Source organism: Ochlerotatus camptorhynchus, unplaced genomic scaffold, assembly GCF_037179485.1.
Source record: "Ochlerotatus camptorhynchus isolate MF236.1 unplaced genomic scaffold, CSIRO-AGI_Acam_v1.1 ptg000227l, whole genome shotgun sequence".
Classification (NCBI taxonomy): Eukaryota; Metazoa; Arthropoda; class Insecta; order Diptera; family Culicidae; genus Ochlerotatus; species Ochlerotatus camptorhynchus.
The window spans coordinates 15275-38467 of NW_027040717.1; the positions used below are offsets into that span (position 1 = coordinate 15275).

At 39.0% G+C, this 23193-nt stretch overlaps 1 protein-coding gene across 1 annotated transcript; it reads left to right on the plus strand.

Moving 5' to 3' along the window:
• The first annotated feature begins 320 nt into the window (after positions 1–320).
• Positions 321–21759, plus strand: LOC135703967 (protein obstructor-E-like). The gene is made up of 5 exons (XM_065225323.1): positions 321–374; positions 4539–4830; positions 20631–20819; positions 20896–21107; positions 21285–21759. Exons 1-5 carry the CDS (start codon positions 321–323, stop codon positions 21354–21356), a joined length of 819 nt encoding a protein of 272 aa, XP_065081395.1. The 3' UTR covers positions 21357–21759.
• Positions 21760–23193: the final 1434 nt, after the last annotated feature.

Below are 23193 nucleotides of genomic sequence, written 5' to 3' on the forward strand. Positions count from 1 at the left end.
TCCCCATTTAAGACAAGGCTAATCAAATACCCTATAATATGTGAATTTTCGAAATGAGGATGACTATAGAGATCGAAAATCGATGTTTGCCGCCATTATGAAATCCAAGATGGTGGCCATCGATTTAAGAAAAACTGTCGAAAATTGATGTCCGCCATCATTTGGAAATGCAAGATTACCCTGCAATGTGGGTATTTTCGGAACAGGAATAGCATGCAGATGTAGAAAATTAATATCAGTCGCTATTTGGGAATCCAAGATGGCGGCTATTGATTTAAGAAACAACTTTTCCCTACAATGTGCGCATTTTTTAAACCGGGATGACGTGTAGATGTCTAAAATTGATGTCGGCCGCCATGTTGACTAGTGTTTTTGTCAGTTCTATTTAAAACCAAAGACCGCCAAATTGGATTCCAAAATGGCGGTTGACATCGATTTTCAACATCTACACATTATTCCAGTTCCAGAAATACCCATATTGTAGGGTATTTAACGGTTTTTTTTTTTCCGAAACCAACGGCCTAGATGACAGATTTCAAAATGGCGACCTACATTGATTTTCAAAATATATGTGTCATCCCGATTCCAAAAATATTTGTATTGTAGGGTATTTGACCTCTAGAACAACTTTTCCGAAGACAGCAAGTTCCTAGATTTTGAGATACATTACAAAGTGATTGTTATCATATCAGTAGATTATCGTTTTTGTTGCTGATCATGATGTGTAACACAAATGATAATCCATGATCTTACTGTACACTGATCATGATTCCGATAACTAGTATTTTTATCGTCGGTAAGCATCGGAAGATAGCATTTTCTTGATTCCCTGGATATAGATTGACAGATCGCTTGTATGGGATATCACGTTATATAGAACATGATATAGCTGCTATATCACGAATAACTCTATATCACTTGATATAGAGCATAATGAGAACAGGGTATAAAGTCCTCTAAGTAAAAGTATGGACGTCTGTCAAAAGTTGACCCAATTCAATACTTTTACTAGAGGGCTTTAAGGAAGATCAATAGGGTTAAATGCCAGGTTAATTGGGTGAGCGACACCACGGTACATGCGGCATCACAACCTCATACGCATGGCTCCGTATGCTGCCCGTGCAAATGGCTACGTCACTATTAGGGTTTTCGTTAGTGTTGGGCTACTAATCCAAGTACATTTGATGATATATTGAACCTGCTGTGCGCGAACGAAAGACTTCTTTCTTACATAGACTCTCAAACCAGTGAAACCTCCGAGAGACGTAAAATACAGCATAGAAACGGGAAGTTCTAGTTGTGGAAGTTGGGGGGAAGTTGTGTTTATTTCTGTGGGTTGTCATGTTTTCTTCTTATGGGTTATAGATTTTTTTTGCGTTTAATAAGAAGCTCCTATGTTTAAAAAACGATAAAAAGAAGAAATGTCACATTGGGTTCACTTCGCGGTGATGGGAAGTGTTGCCAGTTGCTATAGATGATTAAATTGAAGCATTATTGGTGTAAAGTGGGACCCTCAATACTGCATCGCCGTATACGTTGACGAAGGGGTTTGTCCGTCAAATGACAGGTGTAACGCATGTCAAGTTGCTTTTCTAACATCACTACTTGGCGACTTTACATCGACGCTGCGTTAGTCCGTCTCTAAATAGATGATAACACAATTTGGGTGAGACAAAATTTAACCTCTGAGTCTATTGGTGCGCCTCTGAGTAGACACTGCATCTAGTTTGGTTGAACAATAACGTATGAGTGGGTTAGAGCGTCTATGTGCAAATTCATTATTGGTAAAGAGTTAAGAGAAAAAGATGATTTTCCTGAATACTTGTTGTTGTATTCAAAGTGATCTTTAGAAGAGGGTAGGTGGATAGTTCCGTTAGAGTACGGCAGTATGAAAATTGAATAGAAGTTGAAAATGACCGAAGGGCCATTAATGCGACAGTTTTTAAAGTCAGACGCACATCTTTCGCATAACCCGTACGATGTACTTGGGGACTTGAAGTATGTCTTCAAGTCTACAGGCTTCAAGTCAAGTCAAGTCCGAGGATAATTCCTAGATTTTTTTTTAAATAAATGCTGAGGAAAATAAATTTTAAGGGAACAGTTCCAAAGCTTTTCTGATAAGAGCATAATTCCGAGAAAAGTTTCAACGGAATTTTCAATAAATTTCATGCGAATATAGAAGTAAGCAGTTAGTAAAACTTAAGAAGATTTCAGAGAAGATAATTCTGAGCAGAGGTACAAATCATTTATGAGGTGAATTTCAATGGAATTCTAGGAAGACAACCGAGAAAATCAATAAAATTGCGGGAAATCGCTAATCAGCATGCGTCTTAAACTTATGAATTTTGAAAACGGCGGATTTATTTTCACAAAATGAACTGGACAATCAGGTTTATAAGGAAGTTTGATTTTCGTAATTGAGAAGACACCCCATTGAAAAATATCGAATACGCCATTTTGAAAAATTTGTTGGTTGGCAGAATTCCAGCACAAACTTGGTTAATTGCTCCTAGTGAACATTTATGTGAATCTTCATGCAAGTCGGAGAGGTAAACCAAAATCGATTCGTCAGTTGGAGTGGATTTGATCAATTCAATCAAATCATCGTCAATGGTTTACGCTCTGAAGGGACAACGAAACCGCACCCCAAGCTCCTCCCTTGATCATATCCTTCGGCAATGTACCCCTCTAACCTCGGGCAAGCCGCGAGTATTCGGCCCAACTCCTACTAGGCATAGACATAAGTGATTTTTTTTTCAAACAATGAACAATGAATTATCGGCTAACGGGCTTTACGGGTTAACACGAGTGAGCCTTCCAAATAAACGAACTAGATGTAACAAATCTTCAATGGCCACTTGTTCCAAAATTTCCATATGATTTATCGTGCAATTCTACAAAAAGTGTCTAACATGTTATGATATAGTTCAAAATTCTAAAAATGTGATTTGTCAGAATAAATCACTATTAAAATTGAGTTTTTCATCTTTCAATGAGTACAGTATTGCATAATTTGTTTATAGAGGGTGCAAAAAATAATTACAGAGTTCAATATGTCGTAAAGGAATACTTTCTTGTTCCTCCCAGTCAACCATCCCGCCAGATTGGGAAATATTTAAAAGTGTTGAGACTCAAAACAGCTCACAAGAGCTCAGTCCTCAGACAGTTAGTTATTTTTAAACCTGAATAATCGAAAAAAAAATGATGATTCAAAATCTTCAAAAATTTTGGAAAAGGTTCGAATTAAATTAGTTATGGTTGTGGATTGGAGGCTGTGTTCCATTTGGTGAATTTCCACTTAAATTTGACAATTCGATAATAAATTATAATGTTTGAAAATCCCTCTATTTTTGATGGTATGATTTTCGAGAGGTGTTTGTCAAAATTGATTCCTGATCTGTCAGAATAAGTCTGGTAAAACAGCAGGTTTATTTGGAAAATTTATATCTGTCAAATTTAAGTCAAAATTCACTAAATGGAACACAGCCTGAATAAAGCAAAGGTTTTTTTTTTAATGACGCTAGAATTAAAAGGGTGTTTCAGAAAGTGTTAATGCAGTTTGATATTTAAATTGAAACATTTAGCGATCGATTGGGGATGACCATTCTGATGAAGTGACCTCAATCAGAATAAATTACATTTTTTTCTGGCTGGAACTTGATTTAGTATTCAACCAACTTATTCATCTTTGCATATTTATTAATAGCATTTTTAAACTATGCACACAGGATTTCAATTTATCAAAAACTTGAAATTAATTCTAGAAATATCTCGCATTAAGATAAATTTGATTAGTTTTCAACCATATCGCATCACAGTCGGTCGGTAACAACCGTCCGACAGTAATTACATTGCTGCTGATTTGGAGTGTAGATCAATGGTAAACTTTTAAACGTCGTTAAGTGTATTCAATTTCACGGAATATAATTAAAAGTTTGTACTTTCGCGCGTTCCCGAGTCAAGCCCTCCATTGGGTGCTGGTTATTTTTCCTCCTCGTGGTTTTCTGATACTTGTAGGTACCTAGAAACATTTTCCCTGCCGTCGTAATACACGGATGAGCAGATACCGCGTGCAAGCTGGTAACTGACAGAAGGGATGGAAGAGCGAAAGCATGGAAGGGAGGCGGTGGGGCTGTTGTTCATTTGCATTTACAGTCAAGTGGTTTTGTTCAAAGAGCACTCAACTTTGTCATTTGATATTTTGCTCCCTGTGAACAGTTTTGAAACAGTTTAGCATATCGGAGAACATCATCGTGTCAGGGGCACTCGCGACGTGAAGATTGCCATATTTTATCACACTTTGGATTCTTGTAGCCACTTATACTTACTTGATGCTGGTCTCATGGATGTTTGAGCACGGTATACGGCGCGAAGGATAAGGGATTACTAGTGGTTGTCCTTGAAACTTCATCCTATTAGCGACGAGATGATTCAACTAAAAATAGACTTGTTTGCTAAGTTGAAATCACAACATCTTAACTTATCGATCCTTGTCGGTTGTTGTACTACCTAATCACTGATTATCTTAAAACGACTAGTGCGACGAGGGTACCAGGAAACGCACAGAGATGCTAATTTTGGTTTCTTCTCCATTGTTGCTTCCAGGGCTCAGCGTTGCTCAACGACAGGACCAGGAAGATCCGTGCAAAACCAAATCGAAGGTGGTGGGTGATGTGTCATATTGCGACCGGTACTGGGAGTGTGTCAACAATCAACCGGAGCTGTACGACTGTCCCAATGGGCTTGTCTTTGCCGGGAAGCATCGTGGCGTGACGGAAGGATGTGACTACCCATGGCGATCAGATTACTGCGAGGGCAAGCAGTTGGCAAGTGAGTGAAATGTGGATATTGACGGTGAAGCTTGTTTGTGTTTAACTTTCAGATAATGTTCGACGACGTGTGGGAGGGTAAATGCTGTAACCAGAAGTGTTGCTGTTGTCAGTAATTAGTTGGAATTAATGTGTTAGAATGTCTTCAGTTCAATGATGCATAAATTGGCCCTAATAAGCACATTAAAAGCAGACTCCAGTTATGTTGGGATTTGAATGATACCTATATTAATTTGTTGTACTTTGAAGAATGACATTTGGCATTGATATTGCTCTATAAACGGATCACCATCTCTGTGTTTTCACAACAGATTAACACTCCGAACACGATGCCTCCGATGAATTGTGTAACGGCAAATTGGTAATGTTTGAAAAATAATTGGTCAGCAATTTATCATATATTTTAAAAAATCTTTAAAGTATTTAGTTTCAAATGGCGCCAGTTGATTTGAAATTCGTCAATAAATTGCTGAGATATATTTTTTTCAAAAATTAAATATTTGCAGTTACACATTTTACCGGAGGCATCGTGTTCGGAGTGTTAATTTTATTTTTATTTTATATACCCCCCTTTAAAAAATACAAAACATTGAAGGGGCAAAATAAAAAAGTTGTATCAGAAGAATGCGGCCAATAATGATTTCCTATTAAAATGGCACAACATGCGATTAAAGCTAGAATATTAGTCTTAATCAGGGATGCTTCCACTTACTTCGCTATTAAAAACGTTTTTCAGAATTATGAAATCATTGGAAGTTATGTTGTACTTGTAAGTTACAAGAAGAGGTTGTGAAGCTTAATAAAATAGATGGATGTGACTCTTTGAAAGCGAAATTGAAAGGTTTTATTCATTAAACAAAACCACTTATTGTTGCTTAGACATTCTAAATATCACGAATACATCTAATGATTTCATAATTCCGAAAAACATTTTTTATTGTGAAGTGAGTGTTAGCAACCCTGGTCTTAATAACGGCGCCGGTGGTGTAGTGGTAAGTGTGATTACCTCTCACCCCAGCAGGCCTGGGTTCAATCCCAGTCGGCGCCGCCGGGATGTTCTGAGGCATAACATCTCTGATCACGCCTTCCTTCGGATGGGAAGTAAAGCCGTTGGTCCTCGGTTCATGAGTTGATGGGTCGATAGGTAGGGTCCAGGTGTGGGAGCTGCCTTCCTGGCACGTCGGTAGCATTGGTGCTCAGCACGGAAAACAAGATCGACGGAAAAAACAAACCAAAGGAAAAAAAAAACCCTGGTCTTAATATTTTTTAAATGAATTGTCTAGATATTTCAAGAGATATAATTTTTTCCCTTGTGATCCACCCTCTCCTATTCGAACTTTTGGAGTGATGTCAGACATAAAATAAAAAATAAAAAATATTTGCATCGGCCTTCTTCAGTTTCAATAGTATTGCATGACTTATCAGATTTTCAAATTATCACACTTCCGGTTATACGATCCAGCGTCCACAAACCATCGGCAGAATGGCTTACTTGCACTGTCACTTCTAATTTTCTAGGGAGTAAATCTCGCACTCTATTGCAATTTCAGACATGAAATTTGCTTCTCCTTTCTATGGGGAAGCCTTTGCTCCTCGTCACGCACTTTTCCTATACCTAATACATGGCGTTTAACACATTGTCATATTATCCTCATCCCTTGTGTTACGTAATATTTGAATGGGCCCTGATGTCACATCGCATTTTTCGGAGTATAATTATCAGCTACCGGAAAACATACAATAACAAAACTGCTTCCCCATGTTTTGTATGGAGAAACATATTTCTAGCGACACTTTTCAAAAGGTCCTAAGTAAAAATGTAAACAAATCGAGTTAAGCGATACAAACTATTGCTCTTCTATCATTGTATCAAGAACAACATGTGAAAAGGGACAACAAGCTTTTTGTAAGCAAACATTCTTATGCCCTTTTCTCGCCACCCATATGACACCAACACAAACCATCAACATCACCGGATAGGGGAAGGTTTCCCCTTTCCGATGATGTTGTTAGTTTGCGTGGGTGACCCTCGGTTGGCGAGAAAAGGGCCTAAAAAAGTTTGTTTTCAAAAAGCTTGTATGCCCTTTTCACATGTGGCTCTTGGTATGTGATACAAAAAACATCCATCCAAATTTACTTTCATTTATTTAAGAAAATCATAGGTCAAAAATTGTCCAATGTACAGTTTGAAATGATTGGTACATGATTGTTAATTCGATCATTCGGTGTTCATTTTACAAAAGCGGGGTCAATCTAAAGTTAGGTACTCTACTCTGAAATCTGTGAAAGAGAATCTAGTATGATGTAGACAAAACGTCCAATGTAACACTCATTGATCATGTCATTGAGAAAAATCGTCCAATGTAACATGTCGGATGTACAACTTGACTTGTCAAAACGTCCTATGTGTTTTTTTTCCTATATTGTAGCATGAAATTCAAAGTAAAATTGTGATTTTACCATTTTTACTAAATTTTCAACGTTATTATTCACTGACTACATTAAAAATAGTATTGCAAAATGTATTGTTTCTGAACAGTTTAAATAATAATCTGTCGAACTTCTACTTTGATTTTCTCAAAATGGTGAATATGGTACATTGGTCTATTTGAAAAGTGACGCGAGATTTCATGCCTGAAATCGCAATAGTATGCGAGATTCACTCCCTAGAAAATTTAAAGCGACAGTGCAAGATGATTTTAGGAAACTGGATCAATTTACACCATCTCACTTAACTTTCTCACCACCAAGAAAATCGAGGGGGACGACGCTATCTACGATGTAGGAAATATTGTGTGTGTTGACGTACACTCCGACGTTTTGTGTTGTTGGCTGCACCTAGAGCATCTATCACAATTTTTGCAATCCATGCTCTTGTGTCCAAATTCTCCACATTTGAAGCATCTCAACACATTAATCGCGGGAACTATCGAGCACCGATCAAACCCTACATTTACTTTTTTCGCACATAACAAACATTTATAAGTTTCGACATCGACTTTAATTACAACACTAAACTTGTTATAAGTGAAGCGTGGATTTTCAAACATGTTTACTACTTTTACATCATTAATAGCGATGTCTTCATTTTGACTTTTTAAGTAGTCAATAAAGACATCGGAGGAAAACTGATCGCTCATGCCCACTATTTTTAATCTTGGCACCGAAGTGGGAACAACAGCACTATATTTTTCACCCAGATTGCTTTCAATACCATTTTTTACATCACTTACGTTTGCTCCTGTTGCACACTCAACAATAATGGAGCCATCTTTACCATTCCTAAAATTACTGATTTTGTGTGTTTTTGGATCCAACTGAGTTTTCAAAAACTTACGAGTATCTTCGCAAGGTTGTTTGGACTCTTTCGGTTTAATCACAATGACCGGATGAGTCTTACGATTATCTGGTTTGTTACTTTTACTATTACTGTTACTATTAGTTTTACTTTGACTAGCACGACTATGTCTTTTTACAACATCCGCAAAACTCGCATTTTCTTGAAAAACAACATCATCATCATGATCACTATTACTAATTACTAATTTACGTTTTTTGCGTCTGGTATTTTGGTTCGATTCTGACTGAATCGTCCTAGATGAACTGCGATGATCATTCTTTACAGCTAATTGGTTTTCCGCATCAATTTTTAAAAATGAACTTTTCATATTATCCAATTTCTCACAAATTAAATTTTCAAGACCATTTACATTTATTCTAATGTCTGCCATCCCGCTTTTAACCGCGATGTCCACCCACATCTATGACACAAACGTCATTCTTATATACTTTGTGTGAAGCCGAAAAATCCTGGTTCTCTGGTTCGATTTTACGTCAACATTTGACAGCTGCTGCAAATATTCGCAAGCAAGCTCTGTTCATGCGTGATACGTTGTTAGGAAAGTTTGTCGCGAGCAGGGGGGAAGATTTTTTTTTACTCTTGTGCCGTAGGCGCTGTTTACTGTGTTCAACAAGAATTATCGTTGCCTAAAAAAGAAGTGCATTATAATTGGATGTGATAGCAGCATTACTACATTAGTAAAAAACTTTTAAAGCGATATAACCATGCGGTACACATGAATGTAGCTTAAAAACGTGTTATCAACACTAACACCACCACCATCGGTGGCAGCTTCAGCGAGTACTAGTCTTGCCAGGGATGTGTGTCCACCTGAGCAGCAATGTGATCTCGCATGTCAGTGATCGAGTCCGAGAGTTGAAAAACCTTTTTCATCTCTTCCTCTATCCTTTTGACGCGCGAGATCAGATCATTCTGCTCGTCACAACTCTGATCTGATAGACAACTATCACACTTGAACAGAACATTTGCATTATCTGCTATAAGCCTCGCCGCAGTCTTAGTGAGTGCCGCACAAGTGAAATGGAACGTTCCATTGCACGGACCTACACATGTAACTGGGAGCCCACTCATAGCAATAGACTGCTCGCATACATTACACACATCCATTTTACCAAATTAAACGCTAACACTGTTAGCAGCAGACATATACAGGGGAGGAGAGCACAAAATAAAATTTTACCGCCACAGCTCACTACACAAAAGCAATAGCGCGCCGGGGGGGGGGGGGGGGGGAATACAAAATTAAACAAAAACTAGTTGCTAGGCAACCTTTCCTCTACTTATCCTGTTAGAAAAATACCACGGGCACGCGTTGGAATAATCCTTTCGCGGCCAGTGATGGAATTCTCACCAAAATATCATTTTCGCTTGCGATACGTTTTCTCTTGGGAACTTTCCCTCACTAGTTTCACACTCCAATATTTCCTGAGCGAACTTTCTGGGATGAGAGAATGAGATATCGCGAACTTTTTTAACTCGAATCACCAACGTGAGGATACTAAAAATATCAGATCATTTTCTCTCTCTATCTCTTTACACCACATTCGTTCTTGAAAATTGCACTGCACATTTCACAAGGGAAAGATTATAGACAGAAAGCTATCCCGAGTAAATCAATACAATCTCTAAAGACTGATAAGTCTGGTACCTGGCTGTCTACTGGCGCCTGTTGTTTAAAGTAGCCGTTATCAGGATGATGTGAACAGTTTTGTGCAACTGATTGATTGGTGCATTGGTTTCTGGCAAAAAAAAATGAATGAATCAGCACAAGTGTCAACGCGGCATTAACGAGGAACGGGGAGGGTAGTGTAAGATTTTGTGACTAGCAATTTTTATATTAAAACCGTTCCTCAGGATAGGGGGTTGCGGAAGGAGGAGCGCCTAATGTATCCTCATTTTCACGAAATACAGTTAATGCATGGCTCCTCTCATCACTAGTGTTCGTAATATCGTTCCTGTAAGCTCTTATGCAATAATTATATGCAGGGGGATGGTTGGGAATATAGGTGGTGGTGAACTTTTTCACTGTGCTATTACCAGTGCTGTAAATTCTCAAAATCATTTGAACATTTTTGATGAAAATGAGAAAAGTAGCTATTCGCTATCAAAGGGGACCTCCTCCGAATGGGTGATATCAGTTGCTTAGTCATTTGACGAAGGCATGGATCATTCTCATTTGAGAAACGCTATATATCATTCGATTGAGTGTAACCTACACACAAACGGAGCTCTGGTCGACATTCCGGCGAAAAAGCTAAGCCAACCCGACACCAACCTGACTTCTATCAAACCCCAACCCGATGTTGACCCGACATTGACCCGACATAAACCCAAAATTGACCCGACATTAACACGACATTGGGTCGACATCGACCTTAAATTAGCCTTACATTGATCCGACATCGGGTCGACTTGTCTGTTCGGGACCATTTTCCTGGATTTCTTCCATACTTCACTGTCGTATATCAAATGATACTGAGTGACTCAATTGACAGTGACAATGAGCTTCGAATGAGAAAGGGGCTCTTCAAATTATGGTCATGTGAGAATTCGTTTACACAATTCTGTGAATGGTTGTAGTGGTTCATCTTCAATCGAATGATATGAAAATTTTCAGCACTGGTTACAAGTATCTACTTTTAGCTGGTTGCATTGAGAACTAAAACTATAAATAAATCCGGAAAACTTTGAGATTAGGGCGTAATTTCTTTTGTAAACACACACTTAATTCGCCGATTCCTCGTGAATTAAAGTTCAATCTAAAAAACTAACAACACAGACAGGTAGAGGAATGATTCATTTGGTATAGTATAGTTCGCTAGATTGTGCTTTGATTCGTGAGAAATCGCTGAATGACGTGTTTGTTTACAAAAGCAATTACGCCCAAATCTCAAAGTTCTCTGGAAATGGTATTTAATGTGAAGGATGCGAAAAATATCGGAGAACGAGAAGAAAACAAACAGACACTCTCGCATGATCATCGCCTACCTTTACTCGCTGGAAAAAAAAAGAACAAAGCTGAGGGGATATTTGGTTGGTTCGAATCACGAGTACGTGTGAAATGATGTGAGATGGAGAGACGAAAGATCTTTCGCGATACGAAATGAAAATTTCTCTCGCTCTACGCTTTCATGAACTTTTTATCATCTCTCGTTCGCGAACTTTTTGTGAGAAGTTCCTTTGGGATTTATCTCTGCAATGAGCTGTGATAGAACTTTTTTTGAAAATGATTTTTCCAACACTGCGCGGCACACGCCACTATTTCACACGAAATTATTAATTTATTTTCACAGCACAACTCAACAAAAACACTACTTTGTACGCCATATTACACACTGATGCGCGATGCAAGTAGATGCGAGAAATGAAAGAAGATTTTTCGAAGATTTATTCGCTAGTTTGAGATTTTTTGAGCATCTAGAATTGAGATTTAGATGTGTCGCCCCCCTCGAGGAAAATACATAAATTTAATTGCAACATAAATGAAATATTATTTCCAAAAAATTGGTGGGGTTGTGTACAAGACGTTGACTACGTTAAGCTGTTTAGTGAACTTCTCGTGCATTTTTCTTGATATTGTTTGAAAGTAACTTATTATACGGTCCTTTGTACATATTTTGGATTTAAACTAGTAAACCAAGGCCAAATTCAAGACCTTATAAAAATGCGAATACATAGTCTATTGCCTTTGGTTCCTAAATTGCAATTAGATATAATTATTTAAATATGAATATATGACGAAATCTAAACAAGTTTCCCACACTAAATTTTGTTTTCTGGAGGGTTGTGAACCTGAAACTGTAAACCTTTCCGCCATGAATGTTGTGAGATAAAACAATTGTCAAAAAGTATTATAATTGAATTTCTGCGTTTCAACTAGTTTAAAGAATACCCCTTGAGGGGTGTGGTTTTATTGAATTAAAAACAAATTGATAAAGCCCGATTCAAAGTAAATTTGGACGCATTCATCATAACTCAAGAATTAAACAACATACACGGTTGATCAAAACGTCAAACAAAAGGGTATTTATTCAGCTTTCAAACGATATATAACAAGTTATTACACTTCACCGTTTCGAACGAACTGTCGCACTTTACGTGTGATCGATGCCATCATGATCTGCACAGTCGCTGGTGACACTGTACCGTCGAACTTATTCCACTTTAAACGCATTTGTTGTGCATTTGTCACTTCTTCACTGCATCCTCGAGGTTTTTGCTTGACAATTGCCCAATATTTTTCGATCGGTCTGAACTCAGGGCAATTCGGAGGATTAATCTCTTTGGCGACGAAATTAACATTATTTGCAGCATACCATTCTAGTACCTCCTTAGAGTAGTGGCAGTTGGCTAGATCCGGCCAAAACATAACGTTGGTCTTGTGTTGCCGAATGAAGGATAAAATCCGCTTTTTCAGACACTCTATAATGTAAACCTTCGACGTCATTGTATGAGATGTGATGAAAACGTTGGTTTAAAGGCCACAACTGCAGATTCCTTGTCAAATCATTAGTTTTCGAGCAAACTTATCAGCAAAAACAAGTTTATACCTGGAAGGGACATCCCCACGACCAGTTGCCAGGTAACATTTTCGTCCGGGGATATGTTTATAATCCATTTTGACATATGTTTCGTCATCCATTAAAATACAGCCATCACATTTCGTTAAAACTCGTTCGTATAGTAATCGTGCTCGCTTTTTGGCCTCTAAATATTGTTTCAGGGAGCAATTCGGGTGTTTACTGGCACAAAAAGACTTATATCCTTCTCTTGAATGGATGTCACGCACGGTGGAAAAGTTGGAATCGTATTTCTTTGCCAAATCACGTATGGAGACACCTGGGTTGCTTTTCACGTACCTTTCTCCTCAGCTCTTTGTCCCTAGTGCCACTTTTATGATAGATGCGCTGTGCTCTATCCACACTCAGAGTATCCTTGTAACGTTTGATTACAAGACTCACCGTTGACTTTAGGAATTTTAACACTTTTGCTATTTTTGAGGCAGACCACGAAGGGTTCCCTAGATGTTTGTGCACAATTAAATTTCTTCTCTCAAGTTCCATGATCCGTAATTTCGGGATGCGTCGATCAATCGAGCAAAACTTTCCACCAATTTCTTCGTCAATCAAACATCAACAAATGCCTGTCAAACGTTTTTTGTTCCAACCACCAGGGGCACGGTGGTGTATTAAACCGTGCGTCCAGATTTACTTTGAATCGAGCTTTAACCTACCTAACTACGAGTATAACTTAACCTAAAGTGCTAGATCACGTATGATCTGATGATCTGATCCCAGAAACGTGTCTCTGAACCTTTGCAAAACGACCGTTCTTCGCTCTTCTAAAGTCTGAAGACCAGCCAGGCGGTGGACCTTAGAATTTCGCGTCCGTGGAAGACTGTTTAAAACCACCCTAAGGATCTTGTTCTGGATCCTTTGGAGGTTAAGGTGATGGCATTTGGCGCAACTCTTCCAAATTGGCATACCGTACTCGATTACGGATGATTTGCTTGTAGACAGCAAGCTTATTCTTCAGGGAAAGAGTGGATCTCCTGTTGATGAGCGGGTACAGGGATCTCCCCAACAAACAATTTGAGTTGATCAACAGCTGAATAAGCCATTTTTTAGCTGAAGAAGCTTATTTTTGCCTGAATAAGCTCTTATTCAACATTCAATGTTTGTTGGGTCATCAGGATGTTGCATTTTGTTTCCGTTTTGTCAACGTGTTCCCTGGAAAGCAGTTTTCTGTCCAGTGTAAGGCTGCCGTAGACTACCTTGTTGCAACATTCCACCACTATATCGTTTAAGTTCATCTTATTATTCTCAGACGGAACAAGTCTGGGAGATTTCGAATGAGGAAATATGATGACCAGGGTATTCACCACGTTTATACTGATCTTCCAGTTGTTGAAATAATCAGACTGGACATCCAGTCCTCTCTGAAGTTTGGCGGTCAGAGCTCCGATGACCCTACGATTATAGACGATGTATGTGTCATCTGCGAACAGAGACAACGATCCACCATCAGGGCATATCGGCGGTGAACAGGTTGAACAAGATGGGCCCAAGGATACTTCCTTGTGGAACACCCGCACCGATGTTGAAGGCATCCGAAATGATGTCATTTCAGAGAGACTCGGAATGTCCTGTCAGGGAGATAGTTTTTTTTTTTCTATGATCTTCACAAGGAAGATTGGGTGCCAGACATTAGCAACAATGTCATAGCAGATGTTTTGGATATAGACTTGTTCCGTCTGAGAATGTTTTGTCACCCGAGTCAGCTGGTGAACAGTCGAGTGACCTTTATGGAAGCCAAACTGTTATTCGAGCAACAAGTTGTTTTCATCGGAAGATGCTAGGAGCTGGTGGTAGACTGCCCTTTCGAACAGCTTAGATAACCCCGAGAGAAGGCTGATGGGTCGGTAACTTGAAGGAGAGTACAGATATTTCCCAGGTATTAAGATGGGGATGACTTTAGCTGACCTCCAGCACCAGAGGAAGTAGCCAAGTCTAAGGTTGGTTGAAGAATCTGGAACTCAAGTGTTTGAGTTCAGATTCAGAATTTGGTCGAAGCCTGGGGCCTTCATGTTTTTAGATGATTTGATACAGGCCAACAGTTCATCAGCCGTAATCTTGGATTATAATATAGCTCATGCAGCACAACAAGTCGGCGTGCTGTTTTTGTTCTTCTCTTTTCAGAAAAACAACAAATACTCCATCGCTCTTCTCTATTCTTTTATTCTCTTACTATGCCCTACAAATCTGAAGCTAGTGGGACTGCCTACGCGAGCAGCAACAGGCCTGCTGGTGCAAGAAAGTCGTTATGCTATACGGTCTAGCATAGGCCACGACCAAAATTTCCGTAGGTAGTTTAAGTACAGATGGGCGGGCGATAGTCGGCCAGGGTGTGAGCTGAGCAATAATAACAATAACCATAACCACATATATACATAAAAAGAGTTTACTTTACTTTCCCGTGCTTTTCTTACGGGAAAAGTAAAGTAAACGCTTTTATTCATACGACCTATTAGGTGAGAAAACGACTCTCTGAAAATTTCAGCTCATTCGGATGTAACACGAGCTGGCCCTAGGTCGTGGGGCAATACCAGCCGGGATTCATGGGTGACCACGCTACCACGGATCAAATTTTCGCGATTCGGCACGTTCTGCAGAAATGACGCAAATACATCGTGCCCACACATCATTTGTTCATCGATTTCAAATCCGCATACGACACAATCGATCGAGATCAGCTATGGCAGATTATGCATGATTATGTGATGGACTTTCGTGTCTGCTATTCAACATCGCGATAGAAGGTGTGATCAGAAGAGCAGGGATAAACACGAGTGGAACGATCTTCAGGAAGTCCATCCAGCTTCTTGGCTTCGCCGATGACACCGAAATCATGGCACGGAACTTTGAGACGATGGCGGAAACGTACATCAGACTGAAGGCTGATGCTAGGCGGATTGGACTTGCCATCAACGCATCAAAGACAAAATATATGAAAGGAAGAGGTTCTAGGGAAGACAATGTTAGCCTCCCACCCCGAGTTCAGATTGACGGTGACGAAATCGAGGTGGTCGATGAGTTCGTGTATTTGGGCTCATTGGTGACCGCCGAAAATGATACCAGCAGAGAAATTCAAAGACACATTATGGAAGACAGAACAGGAAATCGTGTCTACTTTGGACTCTGGAGGACACTCCGGTCGAATAAAATTCGCCGCCGCTCGAAGTTGTCTGTCTACAAGACGCTGATTAGACCGGTGGTCCTCTACGGCCACGAGACCTGGACTATGCTGGTTTTGCGTACCATCTACGGTGGAGTGCATATGGATGACGGAACGTGGAGGAGGCGAATGAACCACGAATTGGCGCTTTTGATTTAAAATTTATATGGGGATATTGGTAGAACCATGTATGGAGAAATAACATTCCTTCACTCTTGCGTGCATAGATCTGGTTCAGCAAACTCTATTAAGCTCAGAATTTCAGCACACGTAGCTTAATTTATAAGGAACAACTTTGCTCAAGACAGCAGCACGATTCAAGTTGGTATTTTGGAGATATTAATTAATTATGTGAATTTTGCTCCTATATGGCATCAAAACACAGGCAGCATATGCAACGGATCAACTTGATTACCACTAAAAATAAAAGTTCATGTTTTCCACAGGGCAACATCTGAACTCATGGTTAGATAACCACTCTCAGAATGTTTCAGCTGTTTTTGACGTACCACGGATTGGTGCTTTTGGTTTAATGTTTATATAGGGGTGTTTGTGCAACGTCATCTACATGTACAACTACCCTACCCACTGTAGCTACTAAAGGGCGAATACGAAATTATTGCGACACCGAAAATGTCATGCCAATTTTCTTATAATGTTTAGAATCAAACCAAAATTTTAGGGTAGTTTTATACATATATTTACTTCAAAAATCAAAAGAAAAGTTAATCGATGGAGCCTTGAGTGTAAAATTGAACGCATTTTCGCTTGATGCCCTCCATCAAAGTCTTTACAGTGTCATCCGGTACCAGTTTCTCAGTTTTTTTTTTCCATTTTCTTAACATGTCCTTCTCGTCTTTGACTGTCTTCTTGCTCTTCCGAAGTTCCCGCTTCATTATTGCCCAGTACTACTCCACCGGGCGCAGCTCCGGACAGTTTGACGGATTCATGTCCTTTGGAACAAAATGGACAGAATTGGCCTCATACCACTCCAGGACACTTTTAGAATAGTGGCATGATGCCAAATCTGGCCAAAGTAGCGGAGCTTCGTCGTGCTGCTGTAAGAACGGCAAAAGGCGCTTCTCGAGGCACTCAGATTTGTAGATCTCGCCATTTACTGTGCCCTTTGTCACGAAAGGCTCACTCCTCAGTCCGCAAGAGCAGATGGCCTGCCAAATGAGATATTTGGAGGTGAACTTCGACATTTTCTTCTTCTTAAAATTGTCGTCCACATCGAACTTGCTCTTGCCGGTGAAAAACTCCAACCCCAGAATTTGCTTAAAATCGGCTTTTATATACGTTTCGTCGTCCATCACACAGCAGCCATATTTTGTCAGCATCTTCTCGTAGAGCTTCCGTGCCCGAGTTTTAGCCGTCGATTGTTGCCGCTCATCGCGGTTTGGGAAGTTCTGTACCTTGTATGTATGTAGTCCAGCTCTCTTCTTTGCATTTTGGACGTAGCTCTGCGACATGCCGATCTTTTTAGCCAAATCACGGCTTGAGACGTTGGGATTTGCTTTAATCATCCGCTTCACCTTTTCCTCCGTCTTTTTGTTCTCCGGTCCCGGTTTTCTTCCAGCTCCTTTGCCGTGGTCCAACGTCAACCGCTCCTGGAACCGCTTCAACACTCTGGAGACGGTTGAATGGTAAATGTTCAACATTTTTCCCAACTGCCGGTGCGACAGGTCAGGAAATTCCAGGTGTTTGGAAAGAATTTGTTCTCTCAACTCGCGTTGGTTCACCTCCATTTTCGTTGAATCGAAAAACACGACTTCGAGTTTGACAGCATGTACACAATACACATCAATGAGAAAGTGTGCAAAATTTGGTTGATTTTTACCCAATGGTAAAAAAGTTATGCCCTGTTGAATGTGTCGCAATAATTTCGTGTTCACCCTTTATACAAGCAAATACAAATAAACAATAGACCAGTAGTTCGTATGCCTCCGCCATGGCAGGACGGCCAAGAACATCGGTGTGTTTCATTTCATTTATCCGTACTTATCCGTATCAAAACACAACGTAGGGATCCCACCCGTGCGCGATCAAGGGGATTTTCACATAAAAATGCTCATATACATTCAAAAGCGAATATATCAATAAAACTAACTAGATTCATGATGCAATCTTCAGCAAAGTTGTTACTCATTAATTGAACTGCAAGTTTTGAAAATCTGAATCAAATCGAGAATAAAGAAACTTTTTTATAGTCGATTGACTGTAGTAATGTCATTTTTTCATGTATTTTATCAATATTCCCCATACAAAATTCAAACTAAAAGCGCTAGCTCATCTTAGAACCAAATGAGCTGAAACTTCCAGAGAATGGTTTGCTCACCTAAAGGCACAAATCTGGGGGTTGACCTGTGGAAAATTAGTACTTTTATTTTTGTGGGCCAGTCTAATGAGCATTCACAAAACGCACGAAATCTTTAAATAAAGCAATATTTAGTGACATTTTTTTACTCTATCGGTAGCGTTTCGAAGAAAGCCCTACCTTAACTACCTTGAACATTTACTCAAAACCCTTTGCAGGGATTTTATTAGAATATTTTCAAGCATAACCATTTACCTTCATGAGAAATGCACTAACCTAAGGCTAAAAATCTCAAAAATAAAGATTATAAAAAAAAAATCCCTTCATAAAAAAATAAGTTTGAGATTATCTCTGGGAATCCTTACAAATATATTTATAACAGTCTAGAAATTCGTTGCCGATCAATAAAAATAGCATAAAATATATCCTTTGATTTTTTTCGAAGCTCACTTCCATAATTCTATTTAAAATTCACTTGAATTCTCTTTACAATTCTCGAGCAATTCACTTCGGAATTGTCTTAAAATTTTGTTCGGAATTATCTTGGAGTTTTCCCCTAAATTCTTCCAAAATTTTGCTTAAAGTTCTATAGCAATTCCTTTCGTTATGTACTTGGAATTCTCTTAAAATTATGTTCAGAATTCCTTTGAAATTTTACCCTCAAAATTAGATTTCCTTGGTATTTTTCACGGATCCTGGGATAATCACAATTGACCCGGAATTTTCTTAGAAATTCTACTCTAATACTGAACTCACGCAAGTAGCTTGCAGTGAAAGTCTAAAATCTCTAAAAGTTCTTTCTCATTACTCCCGTTGGTTTACTCTGAAATACCTTGGTGTTATCCCTGAAATTCATTCTTAAATCTATAATATTCTGAAAATTCCTTCGAAACCCAAAGTCTAGTCTGGTCCAAGAATTTTAATTTTTTCCAAGGGCACGGGCGCTTGCTAATTTTTTCACATGGCGCTTATAAATTCAATTGTTTAAGCAGAATGATGGGCAAATAAGTGGTGCTCGATTATGCTGCCTAGTTTAAGGAAAACGTTTTTTTTTTTTTTAAATACAGGGATAAGAATTCGAAATGAATTTATTTCAGCAGATTTGTAGAGCTATCTTCTATCGGTTGGTGTATTTTGATTTCAATTTCATCCATAGATGACTAAGTTACAAGGGTTCGAAACCTAACACCTTTTGTTACACACCACATTTTGAAACCGAGCTCCAGCAAAATAATTTGCTGGCTGGTTTTCTGCAAAAGAAAATTTTTCTGTACTTTCAGCAAACATGCTCATTTTGCTGGAAGCTCAGTGAATTTCATGAACTGTCAAATTGTTTATCGATTTTCTTTTCAAGCTCCATTTTGTACATGCTGCAAGGTGTTTTTCTTGCCAATCCTCTGATGAAATCTAAAAAAAAATACAGGTTAATATTTATTAAACCATTGAATAAATATAAAAATCTTTGTCTTTCGTGAAAAATAACAAGTGCCTATTCTTTACAGCATCTACGATTCAAGATCAATCAGCTTGTAGTTATATTCTGTCCTCGATCCTGTCTGCCTTTCATAAATGACCGTATTTAATTTTATCAACATAACGGTGTAATCAATTAATGGTATCAAGTGTATGCAACTCAGTAATCTATTTATTTGCTGCTAATATGAAAAGATAATAGGTACATAAAACTAGCTGAAATTCCAGCAAAAAGGTTGTTACTCAACTTTGCTGTACATTCAGTAAAGATTGCTGATTTTGACTTCGATCCAAATTGCTGGTCATCCAGCAAAAATATTTTGCTTGAAGGATTGCTTAGCTTCCAGCTCGGCAAAATCCTGCAAAATTTTGCTGGTTTCCAGAAGTAAAAAAATGAGTTTACGGTCTCAATTTTAGATTTTTGATTTACCCCCTGTACCTATGTCCAACAAATTGATGGTCAAGGCTTCTATATATATCACATAAAATGAGCATTCATTACCTCAATCATTGGCGATTCACTCACCAACTCATACATACATCCTGAGTGCATAGGCCCAAAGCGAACGATTTCCATGGGGCCACCCTCATATTTCGAATTGCTATCCACTTGATGTCCCTTGTTGAGGCTACACTACCACGAGCATTACTTACGAGGTTACTTACGGACTAATAACATAAAAGTAACTTGTATCTATTTAATGTGTCCTAATGACCCAACAACAACCCTCACATGAGTAAAATGATTGACAATTCCAGTTTGGGAATGGTTTGCCACCCCTGCTACAGTTAATATATTTCGTCGCAGTGTTTGTTAACCATGGTTTTTGCCAAACAAATATTAAATAAGCCAGATAATCTGACCAACAGCTTTAATAACACCGGTTCCCCCCATGCCCCCTCAATTCATTTGCAGACGGACCCATCTCTACTGAGCACTGCGACTGGCTGTATGGTATCTTTGGCCACGAGACATCCTGCACGCGTTACTGGACCTGCTGGAACGGAACCGCCACCGAGCAGCTCTGCATTGGCGGTCTGCTGTACAACGAGAATGCTCACAGCTGTGACTGGCCCGAGAACGTTGACGGATGTCAGAAGCACCGTAAGAGTTGGATGGCTACGTTATTTTTGAGTATAAAAAAACATTGTTTCTTTTTTCTCTTCGTTTGTCACTGTAGCCCTCTGCAACGAGGATGCTAATGGAAACGTACCACTCGGAAAGTCCTGTAACCGTTACTGGCAGTGCCAGGGTGGCTACCCACGGCTCCAGCGGTGTCCAGCTATGCTTGTGTTCGACCGACGAAGCCTGCGTTGTGTTGTGCCCCCGACCGAGGATTGCGATATTGTGACCACTCCGCTGCCATTCGAGGGTGATCTGGAACAGGGAAAGGTATGTACCGTTCCGCAAACAACACGTGCCACCACTGTGCTGTGCGACTTAATGGAAACTTATTTTCGACCATTAATGTTGATTATCATTTCCATTTTCATTTTCACCAACTCGGACGGAAAACAACAACAACAACAACAACAACATCGTCCAACATTTGGTGGTGGCATCCAACAGGGTAATGCCATTTCGAATTTGCCACCAGGCGCCATCCAGGGCAAGCTGAGCGGTGGACGAAACAAAAACTAAACTCGTGATAATGACTGCACTGAGGAAATGTTCGTTAGTTAAGGATTTCCTCCTCGACATCAGTCCCTTCGGAGCAGCAGCAACAGCACTAAACTCTAGGATGTAACCCACAACAACGGCGCAAGAAGAAAATTAGACGATCCCAGTGCGGTTGCTGAAAAAGTTCAGAACATTACTTTAATCTGACGATTTATTCCCCGAAAGTGGTCCGTCCCATCCATAACAAACAGCAGAGCGGCGGCATCTTAGACTCGGGCTATAATTTCCGCCCGCAGGAGAGTCTCCGGCAGCAGCAGAATACCGAAAGAGCGCGCGCAAATGAAAACTTCATAAGTTTTGTATATAAATAATATTTTTAATTGAAAATAATGTTTATACTATTATATTATTTCCCACTCGTTTTTATTGTGCTTTATTATTTAAAACCAGAAAATGAGAAAGTGAGTAAGGAGAGTAAGAAGAATAAACCAGTTAAAAAACACTTTTTCGTCATTTGATGGTGCCATCGCGTTTCGCTTATTTCTATGATGAAAATGTGACAGAAATCCACAGCACCAGCTATTTGGTAGGTAGGTACATAGTCATAGTATATATATAATGCTGGATGAAAAAGTATTTTCTCTGCTGTAACACTCGAACAATTCAACATCTTCAGTTATATCACAGTTTTATGACTCTTTCGTGAATGGGCACTGATCTACTCATTAATGCACAACAGTCCCATTTGAAAGCAAAGCCAAGATGTGAATGTTATGCTTTTATGGGCATTGATGGAGATGTTGAATGAAGTTTATCTTCGAAATCGAGCTGCCTGAGTTCAGTGCTACGAATGTGAATGTGGCAAATAAAGATTTTCAATTCATTGATTGCGCAAACCTGGTCGATTTATGCAGTCCTAGTCATAAGTTTCCGCGAAACTTAGAATCGAAAAATACGTATTTTAGGCAATCTTAGCAGCATTCTATGGGCCTTTTCTCTTTATAACACACACAGTTGCCGTGTTGATTGTATATATTCAGCTGCTGACGCATTTCGCGCCAAATCGAATCGAAGCTGGCAGCACCCTCTCAGATTTCAATAAAATTTTCTGGATGTGCAGACTTTGACTAAATAAGCCCTTTTGCATACTCAGTTTTTTCAAAATTTATCTAGACTAACATTTGAGAAGGGCCAAACTTTTTCTGCCGATTAAAAAAAAAACATTATGGAAAAATGACAACTCCAACTAAAGTATGTTGTATGGATGACTTTTAGGAAAGTGACCAAATTATCGAAAAAAAATACGGAAAAAAATTTAATTTGAGATCTACACTGAAAAAAATCGATTTTTAAAATTTAAAATCGATTTAAAAAATTGCCATGTTTGATTTGGATGAAACTTTGCCTCAAGATAGGTAATAATATTTACTACCATCCGTCGATACATCGCGAGATGGGCACTTTTAATGAAAAAAAAGTTTTTCTTAACTAATTTTTTTAACGTACCATTTTTACACAAAACTAAACCAGTGAAGCTCAAAATCATCTCAGAACCCAATGAAGCTCCATTTGTGATTCAATTTTATCTAATCAGCAACTAATCACTTGGATTAATCGAGAATTCCATATGAAAAGGGCTTTATCATTAGAAAATAATATAATTGATTATATTGTCTACTACTGATGCAAAATCCGATACTCCTATAGCAACTTAGAATTCTTAGCTCAAATTATCCATAAAGAATTAGGTATGAATAAAATTTAAATTGAGATCTTCTTTTGAATCAACAACGATTTGGGAAGTCAACGTATCGCCCTTCTGTTATGAGCCTATGTCTACCTATGAGCACTATAAAAC